Here is a 21087-nt window from a genome sequence, read left to right as displayed (position 1 = left end):
ATAAAGTCAGAAAGTGATAGGACAGGAATATGGTGTGTGGACGGTTAACCTCATCAGTGCGGCGCATTTTCCCGCTGTGCGCTGAACTTTTAAAAATTCCCGTGGTTCATGACGAGCTCAGCTCGTCATGAGCGTAAGAGAGGTGTACTTCATGACAAGCTGAGCTCGTCATCAGCGTCGAAGGGGTTAATGTATTGTAATGGAGTCCCCTTTAAATTGCGTCTGCAACTAGTATTTTCTAAATTGGAGTAGCATTGGAGTGGTCCTGATGGATACATGCAATGTTGGTCCAGATCCTGGGTTCTCTAATTCAATACATATTTACCATAAACAAAAAGGTCAATTTGCTCTCTAACAAAAGACTTCCATCTGGAGATTGTATATTAGCCCAAAGGGATCCGTTCTGGACAGAACTCTCAAACAACCACACATTTTACAAACCTAACAATAGGAGTCCGGATATCATGTTCTCCTTCGATGTTTTGAAAATCCCTGGGGTCTCCTTGCTCACATTCTGTCTTTTTGGAGGTACTGTGTTTGATTGAAGTAGACTTGGCTGGTTTATTAGATCATATGTCTGTGGTGCATAGTTGCAGCTTTGCTAGGCAACACTGGATGCCAAAAAGCTATTGGACATAGTTATGCTAAGTTTAAGTTGCTTTAGAATACCTAATGAGTGAACAACATCAACACACTCTGGTAATGCTTTATTCTTCCTTCAATCCCTTTCCATCATGTCCACTTACTTACGGGTATTCACAATCAGAAATGCACCCCATGTAGCTTCACTTTTTTGTGAGTATATATGCTTTTTGCCTTCTTCCAATCTTTGCAATGTATCATGTTTTTCTTAATTTGTTAATCTCGCAGGCATCCCACGAACTTTATTTTCCTCCCTTACATTTCCTCTTATTACATCTCTAGCTTCTCCCACAACGTTCTTTGTGAAGGTAACATGTCCCTTTATTACTAAAACTTATTACATCTAAAGCCTTACACTATTTACAATTTTATACCACCACACTTTCTATTTCATCTTTTCTGGGAAAACTGGGCCGAAATTTGGCAATGCATTTATCTGGTAAGAGAGCTCAAATAGTTAAATGCTCTCTGTAGACATCTGATGTTACTTATGGGTCACAAGTCTGAATTCCTTTTAGAACACCAGAAGTTTACATCCTTCTCAGGTGGATACATTGTGTAACAGTCACACCTGTATTTATTGTGTAAAATAATATCTGTTATTTGCCACATTTAGAAGTAGCAAACACTGAGGTAAGAATGAGTACTCTCGCTCCAGTAAAAGCTGTACTTTGGAAAGCTGTGAAACTAACTGTGCCTGGGCAGTGTGAAGAAGAGAAACCGTGGGGACACGTCGTAGAAGAAACCTCCACACTGGGGCAAACATGCCTAAGAATGATTCTACAATACACTTTAGAAGGAAAAGTGTGGGAGGATCAGTGCTATTTTGCACTTATTGCATCCTTCTAAATAATAGGATAAGGGAAGTAGTGGAAACGTATTATGAAACAAAATAAACAACTTTAAAATTCAGAACGAGTTGACAATCAATTTAGTAGTAGCCTACCTTGTTTTCAATAGAATATTATGCAGAGTGAGACATGCCCCAATTTAAAATCGAGGCTTCTCTCCTCGTTCGGCAACCTATAGCCCTTTGTAACTCAACACCAAAATTACTTCCCCATTCCCTTTTCAAAGGGCGCCAGGGTCTCCTATTATAATACCAGGATAATTCCCTCAGGTTAATAAATCAGGAATTTACCCGTTTCATTAAAGCCACCCACATTCTTAGCTTACATACAACCTACGCTCTCTCATATGCATGTACCACTCCCGCTTCACCTTTTCCATTTCTTTTTGCAACCTTCTCCCTGTACTAAAGATAAAAAATGACTCTGTAATAACTGTATGTACATACATCTCTGTGCATGTTACTTCTCTATAACTACTTTTTCATTATAAAAACATCCTTCATACATACATACATACAATTCCGACGTTATTGTCCAAACAAGACCACCAGTTCACTAAATAGAACCACTTCCCCATTCTGTCAACTAAATCAATGTTCTGTACACCCAGGATGTTCAAACCTTCGAAGATCAACTATGTAACCCCAAAAAATTGATGTCTTCGGGCTAGTGGCGGTTGGAAGAGGCATTGGTCGCCCTTCACTTCTATGTTGCCAGCTGCAATCCATTCTAGCTCTAGTTTTCATGGATCTCTAAGGTACTGGCGGCTGTTTTGCACTTTTGGAAACATAGGTTGCTAGTTTTCGGATGCATCTCCTCAGCTTGAAACAAAAACATGCAATCACAATGAAGACTGGCAACCAGCTTTGCAAAGGTGTCCTTGTGTTCTAGGTATAATCAAAATGCTGTAGTAAAGGTTACTGCTCCACTGACCAATTATGAGAATAAAAAGTGTAGAAAGAGCAAATTCACATAACATTTGGAGAGAACGCTGGAAAGATATGGGGACAGCATACTCGGTTGGCAAAAATGATTGTGAGGGGGTGGGGAGAAGTAAGAAAGGGGAGTGAACTAGAGGAAGAATGAGGGCGAGGCAAGGAGATCAGAGACCAATGTGTATTAGAGGAGTGGGGAGAAGAGAAATGATCCGGTGAGAGAGGGGAAATGTGAAAATTTAGTGCGGTGGGGTAGTGGCAAAATCAGGTGTGCGGTGAGCAGTAGTAAAGTCATATAAGGAAGAGAAAAAGGAGTAGGAGGCTTACTAGGTAAAGAAGGAAGAAGAGTGGGAGAAGTAGAACTGACATTGGAAGGATAGATTGGCAGCAGGGTGAGTGCTTCCGTAAAGAGAAATTAGCCAACAGCCTTAGGACTGCGCCAGTAGTTAGTTCAAAACTGCTAAAAAAGCCTGGAAAAATGTATTTTAAATAAAATTAATTTAATTGGGGGTGGGTTCCAAATCTAAAATGCTGAATTGCCCAGATTGCAGAAAATCATCGCCCCCATTCCTTATTCAAATAAATCGGGTTCTGTAAGTGACTCAAGAGGAACAAGATTGGTTGGCATGGATAGATTCGAAGGCGCAAATATTGAAGAAAGTGCAAACTTTTGAGAAGTGCACTGCTGGGCAAACTGTTCACTGCTTTATGGATGAAGAAAAAAAGACATGATATCTGTAGTTTTCCCTGCATTGAGGCTTATATATGCATAAAAGAAATCCAGGCAACAGCGGTACCATCTACTTCCACTTATGTTGTTGTACACATAGCCAGGGTAGGCCGCAAACCAACCCAAAAGTAAGATTAGAATATTCAAAGAATTAGCAGATGTTAGCCTTACCTCCACTAAGAATAATTACAGATGCAAATATGGCTAGATCACTGTCATCCAGTTCCAGTGCATTGAACTTCACAGCAAACTCAAATTTGGGCTCCATAAAGTCACAAAAAGGCTTTCTCAGGCTCTTCAAAAATTCCCTGGTCATAAATCCTTGCCCGTCGGCTATGAGAAGACCATCTTTGTTCATTAACGAGGCCAGCATTGTAAATATGATCTCATGGACTCCATACTTTAGGAGAGTCACTTGGTCATTGAGGTCAAGGCTCACAAATCCAGGAATGTTTTTGGCAAATTCAGTGATCTCCCGGACTGACTCCACTGAGCGGAACTGACATCGCTGGAAGATGCGGATAGCCACTTCTTTATTTTGCTCCGGGAACGGGCTTAGATGTTGGGACTTGATCTGATCTTCTCCCATCATTAAGGAATTCATGTCATAAATGACAAAGGGCTGGAAAATAAAATAAAAACCGTAATGTATTAATTTCAGTCATTTTAGAAAAGTGATTCAAATGTCAATTAACATTTCAGTTTGTCAAAAACTAGAAACCATTGGTACCAGGCTGATTGTATTACCTTCACAGGCAACTTGCTTTATTTGGAATTTTTAAGGGCTTTTTTCTGAGGCTTTACCTTTTTTGTCTTGAAGGCCCATTAGTATAAAAAGATTATGCAATCATAACTATCATGTTTCTTTTGTGCCATGAGTGTAATTGTGAGGGCAGTTACACTAGCTTGTTTAGATTATTGTAGCTCCTAATAGATTCACCACTGCAAAGAGGATTCTTTTTTGGCATGTGTTCAGTGGACTCTTGTTCTGAAGAGGCTCTATGACAGAGTACAATTCTTTGTAAATTGCACCAGAAAAGGCAGGATGGTAATGTAGGAGCACATATAAAGCTGGTGTTGAGGATGACTGAACCAATGTGACCGTCATGATCTGGATTTTCAAAGTCAGTTTTACTTTAACACATGACTGCTAAGCTGATTCCTCTCCTGTGCTGGACATTGTTATATTCCATTTTTCATGACGAGCTCAGCTCGTCATGAGCACACGACCAGTGTACTGCATGACGAGCTGAGCTCATCATGAGCAGCGAAGGGGTTAAAAAGTACTTTAAGGCTGTGCTTTTGTAATGTTTACAGTGGCACGCACTAAAGTCTTGGCCTGATTTAGGAGACTGTGCGGGTCATTTATAGTAAGGCAGGCAGTGGTCCTTGAGGCCACCAACCTGGCAGAGGCCAGTGCCTCTAAGACTAAAAGCCGCTTGCCACACTTAGATATCCCAGCTGTGCAGACGGGGCTCTCTCTAACTTCAGTGGAGTCAACATCGTGGGGGCTTCATTGAAGGCAATGAAGCCTTTCTGAGCAGGTGCCATAACTAATGTGGAGTGGGCTGGTCCCACATGTTCAGGAGTCACAAGTAGACGCTGTAGACGTGGTCAGGTAGAAGTAGATGAAGTTTATTAATTTCTTAGAAGTAGATACAGTAAGCCCCACCAGGAGCAGCCTCCTAGCTGCTCAGCCCATCTCACAACTGACAACCTCACACACAGGGACCCAAGCATTTCACTCACACTAATATTCTAACTGGAACACTCACACTGGCTGATCACCTGGATACAGAGAACATAATGACATGACATGAGGATATTACACATCCTATCCCTTTTATACTAAAAAATAAAAAGAACCAAACTAAAATGAAAACAACTATACACAATAATGAACAAGAGATGTAAATAGTCCATAAACCCAAGGATGCATGATGAAATACATCGTGAGAGGGAAAACAGACACAGTAACGAGGAAAGAAAGATGAAAGGATAGAAAAACACACTAACACCATCCTCCTCCTTTAATCGTGAACAAAGAAAAGTGTAAGACGACCAAGAAGAACTCACATACAACAAGTGAGCATAACACACATGACATAAGAAAACGGTAAACTTAACCCAGACTAGAATACAATGGGTGGAACGACACCTAAGGAAGTACTCCTCACTTGAGAAGAATGTGGCGAAAACACAACACGCCACCCCTCATGTGAGGGACACTGTGGGACTAAAACCCAAGTGAAAAAAAACAATGTTTGGGACTGGCATCCAAATGTACAGATTAAATCACATGGGACTAACGCCCAAGGACTTGTGCAGCATGGGAAAACCGATGCAGCACAGTGTGGCATCAAAAGATGACTACCCACACACATGACAACGTACATCAATGTGAAGAGACTGACACCCAACACCAAAATAACAAAGGTGGGACTAACACCCCTTTAAACTGATTAGATGGGAGAACACTGATACCCATCTCAAGTGTAAGTAACTGTGAACATGGGGTCATGGGACTAAAAACCCACTCACATCCCTAGACAGGGATAAAATATCTAGCAACAAGGGGAAATGGGACTGAAACCCACTCCTATCCCTTATGCAGGGATAACAATATCTGAAACAAGGGGACATGGGACTAAAACCCACTCCCATCCCTAGGCAGGGATAAAATATGTGAACGTGGGGTCAAGGGACTAAAAACCCACTCCCAACCCTAGACAGGGATAACAATATTTGAAACAACTCACAAATATGTCACTAGAAAAACACAATGCTTCTTTTTTTTTTTTTTTTTAGACTGTGTGAAACCAAACATTTTGTCTGTACTGGAAGCCAAAAACACACATATAATATGCTTAAAGTTAGTTCTATGACACTAAAATATGCTCTGTAAGCGCGATAATAAGGGACAGGTGTTGAACAACTCCAGGAGACTAAATAAAATGTCACTGGTGTGCCTGTCACCGCAAAATTGAAGGACAGGCGTTGAACAGCTCCAGGAGACTTGCCACAAGTTACAGGTGATGCAATGCCAAGTGAAGACCGAAGAACACTTATTAGTTGGCAACCGGTAAAATTCGACTAGCACTCAGGTTAGCAAGAAACAGGAAGTCCACCACAAGAGTTGTAAGTCACAAAAATGGTGTCTAAAAGAAGAACTTACAACCGAAGGGTTGTGACCGTAGATGCACTTATTTGAATGGCTGTGCACCTTAATTCATGTAGAGGGCAAAACATCCAACTCGCCACGTGTGCAAACTTGAAAAGTGGCAGAAACCATTTTGAGCGAGGAGGAACTACAAATGTCACCACAGAATTCAAACAATGAAAATGTATAGACAAAAATAGCTTTGTTGCAGAAAAACGGAACGTGGTTGGCAATTTTGCTGAAATAAAAAGTGCATCACTGAGGGTGAAAACTGACCAGTATGGCTGGATACGCCGATTCCAAGATGGCGGCACGCTGTCACACTGATGCCGGATGGCTCACGGTGGATGTGTGCACCTCATGATGCAGCACAAAGAGACGTCTTCGTGAAACAGGAATGGCAGGCACAGAGGCATGTCACAAAGGATCAGGAATGGAAAAAGTCCCTCATTAGCCAGCGTAGATGAGTAACCCTCGGATAAACACCTATGAAGGTTTGATTCATATACTCCCGACAGAATGAAGTTGAAGGCTTCTTTTTCAATGTCACTCACACTAGAAGCAGCATCTTAAAACAGTAATAGGTTACTTTGCATCTTCAGACAATACATTTGTTTCCTGTGGCACAGTAGACAGTTGTTGCCACTGTATATGTTTGTTGTGGCACAGGACCTTCTGAAAGATGTAGGTAGCCTTTCTTAACGTATATGAATATGTATAAGATTTCAAGGTGATGACACAGCATGCCTTGGCTGGCTGTCCTGTGTAGTGGACACTGGTGGGGCTGCAAGGCATGCTTGAACAGTTTCTTTTCGCTTTCTTACTTGATTCTTGTTGCTCTTGATGCTCTTCATCGTTACATGTAGTAGGTCCTTTTCAACACATAGTCCTGCGTACTCCCCATCTTTATTTTGTATCCAACTACCTTTAGTGTGAGATGAGCTCCAGATCGTCGCCAAAAATGTAGTGGGCTAGTCCCACATGTTCAGGAGTCACAAGTAGACGTGGCCAGGTAGAAGGAGTTGAAGTTTATTAAGTTATTTGAAGTAGATACAGTAAGCCCCATCAAGAGCAGCCTCCTCGCTGCTCAGCCCATCTCACAACTGGCAACCTCGCACACAGGCACCCAAGCATTCCACTCACACTAACATTCTAACTGGAACACTCACAATGTCTGAGCAGCAAGGTACAGAGAACATAATGACATGACATGAGGATATTACATAATGGTTCCACTTGGAAAACGTGTTTGCTTTTCCTAGAATAAAGCCGTAAAGTGGGAGGTTTTTTTGAAAATCAATGACCCCCCCAACTTGCCAGGATTTCTCTCCCTGCACAGGGGGGTCTTTATGTAATTTCCCTGCCTGCGACTTGGCACAGGTCCTGGGATTGCCAGGAGGTCTTGGGTAGGAAAATGTAGTGATGGTCCCCATGCCCAAAATATGACAGCGCTGTCTTGGAGTGGGTGGCAGGTCATAGGTTTTAAAAAATGTAGCAAGCTGAGGCTATGTAACTTTTGTTATAGTTGAATTTATGGCTAAGCACCCATGGCAGGACATTAATCAATATCAATGTGAAGCTGCTTTGTTTGATAAAAGAAACCGGCCAGCCTTGAAGAAGGCTGCATGTTTTGCATGTGAGGTATAGATGAGTTCTAGAATGTTGTCAGGGTTTTTGGTGGTAGCTTTACTTCTTTTGTTCCTTTGGGTGCTCTTCATCTGTCCATGTTTACCTTCTGCTTGATCCTTCAGTATTATGTAGCCAATGTTATAGATATGTGGCATCCTCAATCACTGTGAAATCCATGCAATATGGATGGCTTACCTATCACTGGTCAAGCCAGATACGTGAAGTCTGAAACATCTGCATTATGGTATGCAATCACAGCTCTGCATGACAAACACAAAAGACACCCCCCACATACACACACACAAAGGATGTACTATCTCAATTTATTAATGCGCCCACTCATTTTGGGGTTCATTATCACCCAATGCCATTTGAGTCTTGTGGCCATAATTATTCTTTACTGATCACTTATTGGTGAGTATAAGTACTTCTATGGGCGGTCTGGTGCCTGCATATAGTAATAGAATAATATCTCATAGCACAACATAAAGACAAACTTGTTTCTAATGATTGTGGTGGGCTGGGTTATGTTCATTATATAGCTGATCAACGTTTGCCAGTGACACACACACACAGGTCCGGGCTTTTTTCCAATGTTTACTTGTATGGGGTGTTTGAATGCTGTTGTTTTTGGCCAGAAGAAGGTCACGTCGAAAATGAATGATTTAGTTTAATTGCAGAAAACCAGAGAATTGCTAAACAAGAATGAACAACACTTCTAACCCAGAGCACAGTGCGTTTTTGCTGTTACAAATGGACTTTAGCTCTGATTTGTATCAAAAGAGGATAGAGTTTTTGTCTTTTTTGCCCCTTGAATAGATTGTAGATACGTGTAGCTGTGGAAAGTACCTTTTACATGTAGTAAATTGTTCGTGGAAGGGGTCAAGTTGTATTTACCATGGTTAAAAGGCACTAGTTGGTTAGAGAGCCCAAGATAGATCAAAAGAAATGGGCAGAAGCACAGAAGCATTATTATATCTATGTACATATGTATATATATATATATATATATATATATATATATATATATATATATATATATATATATATATATATATATATATATATATATACACACACACACACACATATATTCTATTGATCATGATTTGATGAGGGCTCTCTACAAAGAAGTGATAAAACATGAGTTACTAATGGAAGATGCAGATGACCTAACAATGGTGCTGGTAGAGTTGCATTGACACTGTAGCAAACATGATAGGGAGTGCAAATACTACTCCATTCCTATGGCAGGCTTGGAGAAAATATGGTGTTGTCACATTAAAAGATATGAAAGCCCTTTTGATAAGTTCTGGTACTGTATTTCACTGCTAGAGGACACCTTCATAGCTGCCAGAATGTTACAGAGAGTTAAAAACTCCCTACTGATGTGTGGAGATATGTTTTTTATGAGTTCAAGTCTCCCGATTGCTAGCTCAGCTTCCCATACTCTGAGGTTGATAAACCGAGGACGAGTAAATGTGGTTATAGTAATGCCTACTATCTACAGTGCGTACAAACAGCAGAACTGTTGTTTAAATCGCTTTATGAAAAAAGAGTTATAATTACTTGTGTGAAGTGCTGATACGAACATAATAAAAAATATATATAGCCCCTCTAAGTGCTGGCATTTTCCATTAGTAGTAGAACAGTCCTAAAAATAAGTGATAGTACTATTATTTCAAGCAAGGGTGTAGCTAGAAAAATAAAGTACCTCCACTTCGAACCCTGTCCCTAACAGTGCTAAGCGAGTGGATGAAGCAAGCGAATCCGGCTATATTTCTGGAAATTGGTCTCTCTGAGGGAATTCTGAAATAGTTTTTTTTTTTTCCTTCCTTCTTTGCATCCTTCTTTAAGTCTTTTGTAGTTTTTTCTTTCCATCATTCTTTTTAAATTCTGCTGATCTAGGAGGATAATGTTTGATAATCTTCAGTGATAGAGGTCAGATTTGTGTTTTTTCCGTGTTCTGAATTCATTCATATCCACCGCTGAAATGACTTTCATATGTTCACTGTACTAATTCAACACTAATCCTTTATGGGTTCAGGAGTAGCATGCTTCCCGCTAAAAAGCTCTTCAATGCCTCGTCAGTGGTAGTAAGCACTAGATAAATGGAATTACAATTACAATTTTGTGCAGCAAATGTTCAATTCCTTAGCATTCTGCGATGATGTCACATCAGTTACTCAAGGCCGGCAGAAAAAAGATCACTTAAAACAGATTTCCTAGCAACTGAAACAGACTAGTGCCGAGCTTCTTAGCAGAATCTCTTTATATCTTCATTGGTGTATCATTATTGTCTGACTGCTGTACAGTGTGCTGGTCACTGTCGAGATATGCTTGCTTGTAGATAGCTATGAAGTCTGCATGGGCCTCGCAAAATGAATTATTGATAATGGTCTTCGTACCCTAACTCTCAAAATGAACAGCGTCATCTTATTTATTGGATGATAACGAAACAAGGCCACAAGTCTAACTTAGACTCTCACCTCTCATTTTGTTTCAATCAACAATCAATCAGGATTTGCAAAGTGCGGCTAATCACCCGATGGGGTATCCAAGGGCTTGCAGGTCATGGAGGTTTATTCGAACAGCCAGTTCTTGAGGGGCATTTGGAACTGCAGAATTCATGATTCATAAAACAAAGGACAAAATTGATCCATAGGGACCCCACAATTTAACAGCTGCTATATAGTTTATGTGGCATTAATGCTGTATGCTCACTGGCGCAGGACTGGGATACTTGGGAGGCTGTGTTTAGGTTACATGGATTTTATGTACCTTTATTTAACACCCACATATTAGGTGGTAGTCTATGATGCTTTCCAATACCAGGAGTAGCTCTCAGTACATTACAGGTTGGAAACCACTGTACTAGACTAACACAGAAGCTTGTCTTTTATGCGTTCACACATGGAGAACCTAAATTGTATGCACTTAAATCAAATTCCTATTTAGGCACATGGTAAAGGTAAAAATATAGATCAGAATTTAACTCAGAGTAGGACTGTGATAACTTCTAGGGAAAAAATAGATGACCCTATTCACAAAAGTGTCTATAAAAGTACTCATAAAAGAATTAATGGTAGGCGTAAATGCTTTAGTAATGTGAATTCAAAGATCTACTTGACCTGCTACTAACCTCTGCGGTGAAAATGGTTCTTGCCAACTGGAAGAACACGAGTAAGACATCGTATAAAAGCTGGATAAACTGGATCATCCATCTCAGAGGGGCAGACAACATAGCATTACAAACTCTCCATGGAAACCGTCATCCAGGACGCTGTGGAACTCTTTAGATGCGTTTCTAGACTCTTACGAACCTCCATGAACCAAGTGTTTACCACAGACTCAAATCCTGTGACCCTACTGACGTTCCATCTGAATAATTGTATTTACGTGTAATGTTCATTGTTACCTGTACTAGGCTGTTATACTATTTAAGGTATGCCAATATCGGGTGCTCTTGTGCCAACATATGTATAGAAATGCAAAAGCGATGTTACAGCTCGTCTAGCCATTGCTCTCCCTTCCCTTCTCTTCTCTTTTCTTTCCTTTTTCCCTTCTTTTGCCTGTCCTTTTTTCTTCTATCATTGATCGCTTGGGTTAGTCTCATGTTATCCATAAAGGGGCAATACCCTCACTCTATGAATACATATGTAAAACTTTGCCTTGGATACCTTATGCTTACCCTGCTATATGCTTTCTGTATACCTTGTGAAAACCAATAAAGTATTTTGAAATCCAAAAAAGAAATACAGAGACATCTCATTCAAGAGGTGGGAAGGGGGCTTTGGAAGGTGTGATTTTTCTTAGAAGTATGGGAAAGCCGTAAAAGGTATGTTTATGGGCTTTCTCAAACTCTGATCCGACCCTTTCCCGCCCTGGACATGGATAGAGATTTACTCCAGCCAGGAAGGGAAGGGGAATGGATCACACACATATTTGGTGGGGGTGTTGGGGAAAGGCTTTCTCCATGAGGAAAAATGCATTTTTTTACAGAATTCTGCAAAGGGGGACTATGGCTCCACAGGATATAGGCCTAGATGTATCAAGCCGTTTGCGAATCGCAAAGTCCGAAATTCGCAGAATTTCGGCCTTTGCGAAACGCAAACTGTCTATTTGCATGTTTTAGCATGCATTAAAAATTCGCAAATTAAGGAATCGCAAAAATTTGCGATTCCTTATTTTGCCATAGCATTTAAGGAATCGCAATTTTGCGATTCCTTAAATGCTATGTATGTAACATTTTTCAATTGCGAATTTTGGTTAAGAAATCGCAAATTAACACCAACTTGTAGTTGATGTTAATTTGCTAATTCTTTTAAAAATGCACAGTTTGGCATTTTTGAAGGTGGCATGTGATGCACACACATGCCGTTAGGGCATGTATGTGCGCCATATGAAAATATTTTAAATTAGCGATTAGCAAATTGCGAATCGCAAATTGAGATTAATTTCACAGTCATTCCTATGGGCCTCCTGGCCCATAGGAATGAATGGGAAATTATTCCTTAATTGCGAATTCGAAAATTGCAAATTCGCAAATAAGGAAGATTAAGAAATCGCAAAAAAATAGTGATTTTTTACATACATCCCATTTTGCGATTTCTAAATAGCGATTCCTTAAAAATCGCTATTTAGAAATCGCAAAATGGAATCTTGATAAATCTGCCCCATAGTCTCAGAAGTACACTTGGAAATCTGCCCCAGTCGAAAATTTCCAGGAGAACTCCTAGGAATGTCTGTATACAGAAAACACACATAAAAGTAATCTCAGGAAGAGTTGTGAATCTCCGTATCCAATTTTACAATTTTTTTCACGGGGTGGGCCCACAGTAGCTGAAAAACGGATGCAACATGCTGCCCTGGACAAGGAACAAACTAGATTTCACTAACCAGGGCCTCTCTTAATTCCTATCCAATTGTTCAGAGCTATTTGAGCAACCTGCAAACCAGGTCAATGAACTGGGAAGGCCTTGACTTCAAAGGCCAAACTAACAAGGAGATACAAAAAAAACCTGTCTAACGCACACCAGCTGCGCAGAGCTAGTAGTCACGGACACCGAAGTTAGTTCTGGGGAGAGATACACAGATATAGCAGAAACAATATTCTAATGTCCAGCTCTTAAGTGTTTGCACCGTCGGACTCCTCGACAGATAAACAGCACTCAGCAGGGAGACTGCATTTTTTAAATGAGATCAGAGGTCAGCATGGCTTCTCTCAGTCTTGCCAAGTTCTCCCCATTACAGACATTAAAAGTAGAAATATTACACATTTTTCATGCCTGCCACCATCAGTCTGCTATGGAAAAAAGGAGATCTGATTTCCTGTTGTGATTCTTATCATTACCAAGATGTTTTTTTTTTTATCAAATGGCAGATCCTAAATGGAATTTTACACCAAGAACAAGTTGTAACCAACTGGTGCTCATTCAACGTTGTATCAGCTGGGATCATTCATCCGATGAGTACTGTCAGCATATCATGTTTGGGTGCTTTTTGCACAAAATGCACTGTATAAATGCAAGGTTCTCAGTGAAATACAGGTTTCATCATCATAATGACAGCCCCGATTTTACTGTTTTGAACTTTACCACCGTCAAAGCTACTAGGCTTATGCAATAGGAGTAACCGAATAATGCAGCAAGCTAATCTAAACTATGCATCATTTTATGCAGCAAGCTCCTCTGAATTATGTGTCATTATTTTTATCCATTTGAATTAGAAACATATTTTATTGTGAAATCTAATTATTTAGCAAATAGTGTAAATTCATAATTATTCAAAAAGCACAGTAGCCACGGAAATCACAGAAATCCACTGGCTTTCACCACTGCCCATTGCTTTATCAAAAATGTATTCATGAAAGATAAAAGGTGGACACAACATTGAAAGTCAAATTACAATCAGTGTGCATTGTTAGCGACACAGAAAAGATAACAGCTTTTTCAAGCTAAATTCCCTCAAACAAAGGTAATATGTAAAATACATTATAGGCAATAAATGTAAAAGGTCCAATTGTGCAACCAATGGATTCTGGTGATATCAGAAATGTCACCAGAGCACCAATAAGGCAGCTTGGGACCATATTCCCTTTTCAGGAAGGCGCTTAAAACCCACCTATTTTAGATTCACATTCAGCCTGTCCGTATTGCCCTGGTCTCTCGCCGAGATATTCTTCCGGGGGCGATTCGAGCGCGTAATAAATTAAAATAACGTAACATAACATATTATTGTTATGTATTTTTTATATTACAAGTTTATTTTGGATAGTTAATTTGATGATGCACAGGTAACATAGGGCACTTAGTGGAGTTGGAATGTTTACTTTTAGATAACCCTGCCACATAATTTAAACAATCTTGCCATGTAATCCTAGAGACCATGGCAACTGTACAGCCTGCCAAGTGATCCATGGTGTGTCATTATGATGATGAAACCAGTACTTCACAAGGTACATTTTAATATTTTCCATATTTCCATGTTTGCTGTGAAATATGTTTTTTGATATCACAGCATTTTCAATAAAAGCATATATTATAGAGCAATGCAGCTATGCAGGTAGGCAGGCCGTTGTCATCTCCAAAATAACTTTTTCTGTTTAAATATAACTGAACAATCATTTAATATTACACTAAATCAACACCAAACAGGAAGCTGTATACGACAGTCCTATATTGCCACTGAGGGTGTTAGGTGATATCATAAATCAAAACATGGGACTGAAGGCCTAGTGGGTTGTAAATCGATTTACAAAAGGGGGTGGTGATGAACAGAGTGTCTGAATTGAGCAGACCACTCTTACCCAGTCCAAAGATCAGGGCTTGATCCATCACCGTTATTTATCTCACTGCCCCATCCCAGCTCAGAACCTGGCTATATGCAAATCAGTCTGTCCCTGGCCCAGTGCATCATGGGAACAGGGCAGACTGTGGGTTGTAAATATCACCCAACCCCAGGATGGCACTATATGGACATTTTACACAAGTTGGCTATTACGTATTTTTAATATCCCATTTTTATTCATGTGCAATTAGCATGAAAACAATACTTTATTTAAATACTGAAAGGTTTATTGAAACACTAAGTGAAATACGTGCCTATATTGGTTGTCTGTAAAAAAGAACGAGAGAAATATTTAATTATGTAACTAATTAATAATACAGAGTATCTGATAAAACAGATAACATAGGCTTTTCTTCCTTAAAAATAACACTAATAAAATCAGAGTTAATTTAGTAACGATACCTAAAAATTGATTCTGATTGGAATTAGAACGTTTAGCTTTCATGACCTGACTGAAAAAGAGGCAGTGTTTCTGTGTTGAAATTGAGGCTTAAGCCCACAAGGCGGAGCAAACAATATGCCCTGATTTCATTTAGTATGTTACGGTTTTGCATGGATTTCACAAATTAACAGGCGAGGGAAGACTAAGCTCAGATATTAAAAGTGTTTATTTACTAATTAAATAATAAGCATTGAGAAACGTCTGCAAAGAATGGCATTCCAATTTTTTGGTGACATATGGAAAATATTTCCTGGGATCCAGTGAAATCCGGATTTTTATATCACTGAGTCTTATATAATAAAAACACACAAACATGATTATGCATTCGCTTGTCTCAGAGTGTGTAATCGACAGAGAAGCATATGCTGATGATACTCAGGTGTGCATTCAGATTAATACACCCTGACCTAGTGACCTAGCATAAAGAAGGGGCCCAGAGAGGCACATTTTAAAACAAATTATGGAATCACTGTAATGCACATGTAGTCCCTTAGCTACTAAATTTAGAACTGCTGTTGGGATGGGTGCATTCAGTTTCCTACTTGCACTTTTAATGAAATACTATATGCTGTGCTGGGTTCCACTGTAGGTTTACTTGGCGTCTAAAACATACAAGTGGCTTAAGTTTCTCATGGATAACCCTGCTGTCAGTAGGCATGAGCTCCAGAGTGTAGCACAGCTCATGTTATTAGATAGAAGCCACTACACCCTCTGGAGTTACCTTGAGTGTTCGACAACTAAGCAGATACTATTAAGTCCTGCATCTGGTGTGACATAGAGACATGGCCTTTTAGAACCTGCTCACCTGCTTTAAAGTTGCCCTCTTCTTGACTTGAAGCCGGCGAGGTCCCAGGGACTCATGATGGAAGGCCCATGCTCAAGTGGGCCACTATATTCTACACTTTGGCAAGCATTGTAATGGATGAGCTGAGTCCTATATAAAGCGTGCTGCTCTATAAAGCCTCAACAGAAGCTGGGCGTTGGTAAATAAGATTGTCTGAATAAAGAAAGAATTGCTAATTCCCTGTCTGGTGGCTCAGTGGGCTGATACATCCACTGCAGGGATATATCCTTCACCTCCTGAACCTGATAGTTATTGCAATCACTTTTTCAGTCTTATAAGGTCGCTGAAATGAGTACTACAGAGACGGTTAAGAATCTGTCCCTTGGGGCAGCGCTTAATTTGAGCCAGTGGTTTCAGGTACTTGGCACCGGTGCTTAATTGTTGACACAAGCACTTATAACTGCTGCCACATGGTGGCACTGTTTGTATAATTTACAGATGAGCAGACCAGCAATTATTTGTTAATTCAGTATGCATTAAAAACAACTAATACCTGCTGCCCAAGCTATTTTTATACCTTTGGGGGCCTGGAATAGTCTGAACTGTCACTCTTGTAGCAGTGTGCTGGTTAATAGGTGTGCAGGTACTGTAATTGGAAACGCTGGCAGTGGCAATTGGTGGTGCAAGCTGCAGAGGGCTCCCGACTAGAGCCCTTGCATTTGTTATTTACATATTAGCACTGCTTTGCGGTGCGCATGTGCATCACACATACACAGGTCATGGCATGTATTACTTTCAATCATAGCTAATTTCCAACCTTGTGACTCAAGTAAGGACTCAAAAAGGAGGTCTGTGCACCTGTCCTCATTAGACTGGTGAAGAAGGCCTGGTAGGTTCAGGTCAAAATGAGCACAGTAAGTGTAAAGTGGGGCTCTTTGAGCAATGCTTATTTATTGCAACAAGCACATAGTATGTGATACGAGGTCTGTGGTTAAAATGTGGGAACTCTATAACATTGCCCGTTGTAAAAAAATTACAATATACAGCGGCGCAAAGTCCACTGGCGTTCAAACATGCACACAACTTATGCGAAGGCCAAGATGTCTGCTCGCTCATTAACAAATTCACACGCTGTTTAAAATGGAACCTGGGATTGATAATTAACATTTTATGGCACATCTCTGGTGTTTAAAGAAATCTGCCATTCCTTGAGGTTCAAGACGCGCTGGACGATGTTCCATTTTTATCACACTGTAGGATTTAATGACGATCATGATCTACCACTTGGGGGATATTAGAAACATTCCCACAATCTATTTTAAAAAATGTCATTCTTTATCTGGCTGTCATGACTTCTGTCCCCTCTCCCCAGATAGTTGGTCAGCTCTGAAGGCTGGTTTGGGGAATGCATGTACTCAGGAAGTGGTTTATGCATTGCAAACACAAACAGCGCGGTCCTTTAGCCGGCAAGATGGCTGACTGAAAGCACTGGCAGCCGTTTGCGAGTCTTGGGTTTGGATCGCAAGAAGGCCATCCTTCAGAGGCCGGGAAATTGGGTAACAGTAACACTTTTTACTCACAGTGCTTGCCTGCGTGTAAACTACGTGTGTACAGGTGCGGTCTCTGTTCTGATGTTTGGTACCATGATTGTTCACAAAATATTCTTTAAGGCAGCAAAAATGTACGGTTCTGTTGAAGGTTTCATAGAAACCACATTGATCAAACCCCCCCAGAAGTTCATGGGTCCCCTGTAAATGTGAATCCTAAAAGTCAAACTTCCATTCTTGTGACGTCATTTATAACCAGGGTCAGCACTTCCATTAGGAGAGATAAAGCAGAAGTCCTAGGTCACCATTTTTTGGTAGCCCCATACTAATTGAAAAATACCCACTCGCCAAAAGACATTTTTCAGTGTACGGGGAGTGCTCCAGATGGCAAAATTATGTTTTGTCTGTTGCACTGAAAATACTCATACTGTTCCCATTTGTATCCTCAACATACCACTATCCAATAGCCACCAGTTGCTCCCAATCCCCTTCCAGACTTGTAATATAGGACCATATATATATGTATTCTAACTCAGGGCATACTTCATTCAATGTTACATTTGTATTTCCCTATTATATATGTGGTTCTCTGGAAACCGTGTGTTCTTCATTATTTAATTAGTGAGGGCAGCATTTTTAGGGCACCAGGTGGATCAAGCAGGCTTTATCAGTGAGACCCAAGGCACCCTCATGGAGCAGAAAAACATATGAGCATTGGCATCCCAAAACCACATACTCCGGACACGTCAGACACAGGCCCCCTCCCTTCACTGCATCACTTCATACAGTGATAATACCAGCATCCACAAATATGTTGCTCACTTTGTGCAGGGAACAAATAGAAATCTCACTAGCACTGCACTTCTATCGTGCAGAAGAGAACATCCTAAGCAGGACTTTCTCACTACGGATTTCATATGTTTCCAGTTTGAATCTTGCCTAGTGATTTCAATCATGTGATGCTCTTGAACAATATACAGGGGCATAAGACCATAGTTGGATCTGCATACTCTCAGACAACAGGGCCGGACTGGGACCCGAAACTGGCCCTGGCGAAGAGCTCGACCGGCCGCGGATAACAAAACTCTGCAAAACTGCCCCCGGTAAAAAAAACTGGCCCCCACCCTAGCAGCCCACCGGGGAAATGCCTGGTGCCTGCTATGGCCAGTCTGGCCCTGTCTGACAACATGCAACAGTCACTTGCTTACTACCAGGGTCAGTTTCAGCATTGGTGGTGCCCAGTGCAACAATCTTTGCTGGTGTACCCCACCGATTGCCTTCTTCTCCACATATCACATACTATCACTCTCCATTGGATACCTTGAACTCTCCATAGCCCCTCTTTTCCATATATTTAATTTATATATTAGGGCTACTCATCACAATGTAGGGTGTCAGAGCGATTGACATCACTCTCACACACGCACACATATTACTCGGAGACAACGAATCATATAAGTGTGTACATCAATGTTTTGGAAATGTTACAAAAGACAATGAGCAGTTACAAGGTGTAGGGGTCACACCATTCATGCTGGTAGGCATTACAGATTTTACTTACTGAACGACGACACCGACAATTTCATGGTATAGGAATATCGAGGACAGAATCTCGAGGGACAAAATATCAAAAGGTAAGGGCATATAGGGACGTATAGATTTACTATTCCGAACTACACATCTACTTACCATGCAGATATGTATGACGCATACGTACATATATGTGGAGTTAGGTATAGAAAATCTAGTCTTATTTACCTGAGGATATTTTTTTCGATATTTTGTTCTTGATTTTCTGTTCAACTGAAATTGTGAGTTCAATATTCAGGGGGCATGCTGGCATTATGTACTAAGATTGCTTGGTCTGGATAACCACTACCTAGGTTTTACAATGTGGCACAGTGTTTGTAGTTGTCTACAGTAACACTAATGTATTACTACCCAGAGGAACCCATTTTTAGCAACTTTATAATAATGAATGATTGAGAAAAAACCCACTAAGGTTCCACAATTATACCTTGCAGTTTGCATGCAGCTCTTTGAAGCTACTCTATAGCTCACTGTGCTATATTAGAATGATTATGACTTATGAACTGGAAATAACAAAAGGTTCCCTGTGAGAAAAGCGGTAACCTGCTGTGCTTTACAGTAGGCACATTAACCCTTTGTGCTACTTTATGATGAGTCAAAACTTTGAATGGACAAAACGTAGATCTCTCCAGCAAGTAAATTTACTAGGCCTGGGCGGTAAATTCCGTTTGATCGCTGAATTTGCGGAATTTGTGTAATTTTGCCTTCCGCGGAGAACGGGAAATTGCCAAAAATTCCGCTATCCGCGGCTTCGTGGATTTTTTGCTTGTTCGCGCTTTCAAAATGCGTGTTCACAAGATATTCCTCCCTGAGCACCCAAACAGTGGTTGCGAACAGGAAAAAAGCATCACAAATGGGTGAAACAGGCAATTCCGCGTGTTCACTGAACTTTTGCGTGTTCGCAGAGATTTTTTACCGTTTCGCAGAGCTTTGCGTAGCGCAACTACGCAAATTCCGCCCACCCCTAAAATTAACCACCAGAGTTGTCTTGCCGTTATTAATATATCTTCAAACTTGCTAAGCAAACAGAGATGTCTCTGCAGGCTGCTCTTGTTTCTGTTGTCACGCCTGACAGGTCTGCTCTGTCACCCTTCTTTTCAGAGCGTGGCGCACAGTGCGGCGGCACAGGTCGAAACGCCCAAAGCCGCAAGGCTTGTCAGTCCTGTGGAACATAACTTAGTAAGACTGCATGCCTTTGTCCTTGTATTGATTCACCTACCGAATTATATGCTATACAGCAGCAGAGTGACCACTTATAAGTTTAGAGCCACATGGCCACTGCTGCTTTACTTGTCAGTGTGCTGCTACCAAAGACAATGTACTCGGCTACACATCTTAACATATAGAAAAGGGTGAAATTTACTAACATTCGTGCAGTGCGGTGCTGCACCAAAGTATGCAGCGCAGTGTTGAGCAAAGTTTACAACACTGCACAGGATGTGTTGTCACACCCTTGAGGTACAACCAGCAAAGTGTAAAAGGCATACAATGTGCAATATCACGTCAATTACACATCTGAATTATAGGCATACCATGCAATATTCTGCTTACCTCTTGTGTGCACCTGCACAAAAAGCAAGGTCAAGCTATTTTAGTAGATTGTTCGTTGCACAAAACTCTGAGAGTTTATGCGTATCCCACACCATTATGACCCCAATCAATGGATAATAGAGGGAGTTGGCGCTATGCGTTGTGTGTGAGTCCATCAGCTTTACAGCCCAAAATCTATTTTGTACTTTGAAGGTGAGAAAAACTGCCATTTGTGCCACTATGCAGTGCATAGTGTTGCTTAGCACCAGTAAACCTAGGCCCCAGATGGGCCACTGTGCTCCATATGTCTTGTGAGACATAAAAGACTCTCCTTGGCGCATAGGGAAATCCATTTTGAATATTTGTATTGCACAAATTAAAAAATACTATGTGTTCCC

The 21087-nt window shown here is 40.7% G+C and overlaps 1 protein-coding gene across 1 annotated transcript in view; it reads right to left on the bottom strand.

Moving 5' to 3' along the window:
• Window positions 1-21087, bottom strand: part of PPARG (peroxisome proliferator activated receptor gamma) — a 219712-nt gene that overhangs the window by 38885 nt on the left and 159740 nt on the right. The window contains exon 6 of the mRNA XM_086938962.1: window positions 3330-3780. Within this exon, the coding sequence (XP_086795088.1) occupies window positions 3330-3780 (451 nt within the window). The remainder of the gene's footprint in view (window positions 1-3329; window positions 3781-21087) is intronic.

This window comes from Lissotriton vulgaris, chromosome 9, assembly GCF_964263255.1.
Source record: "Lissotriton vulgaris chromosome 9, aLisVul1.2, whole genome shotgun sequence".
NCBI classification, from domain to species: Eukaryota; Metazoa; Chordata; class Amphibia; order Caudata; family Salamandridae; genus Lissotriton; species Lissotriton vulgaris.
The sequence above is the reverse complement of the archived record's forward strand: the minus strand, read 5'-3'. Positions and strand labels throughout refer to the sequence as shown.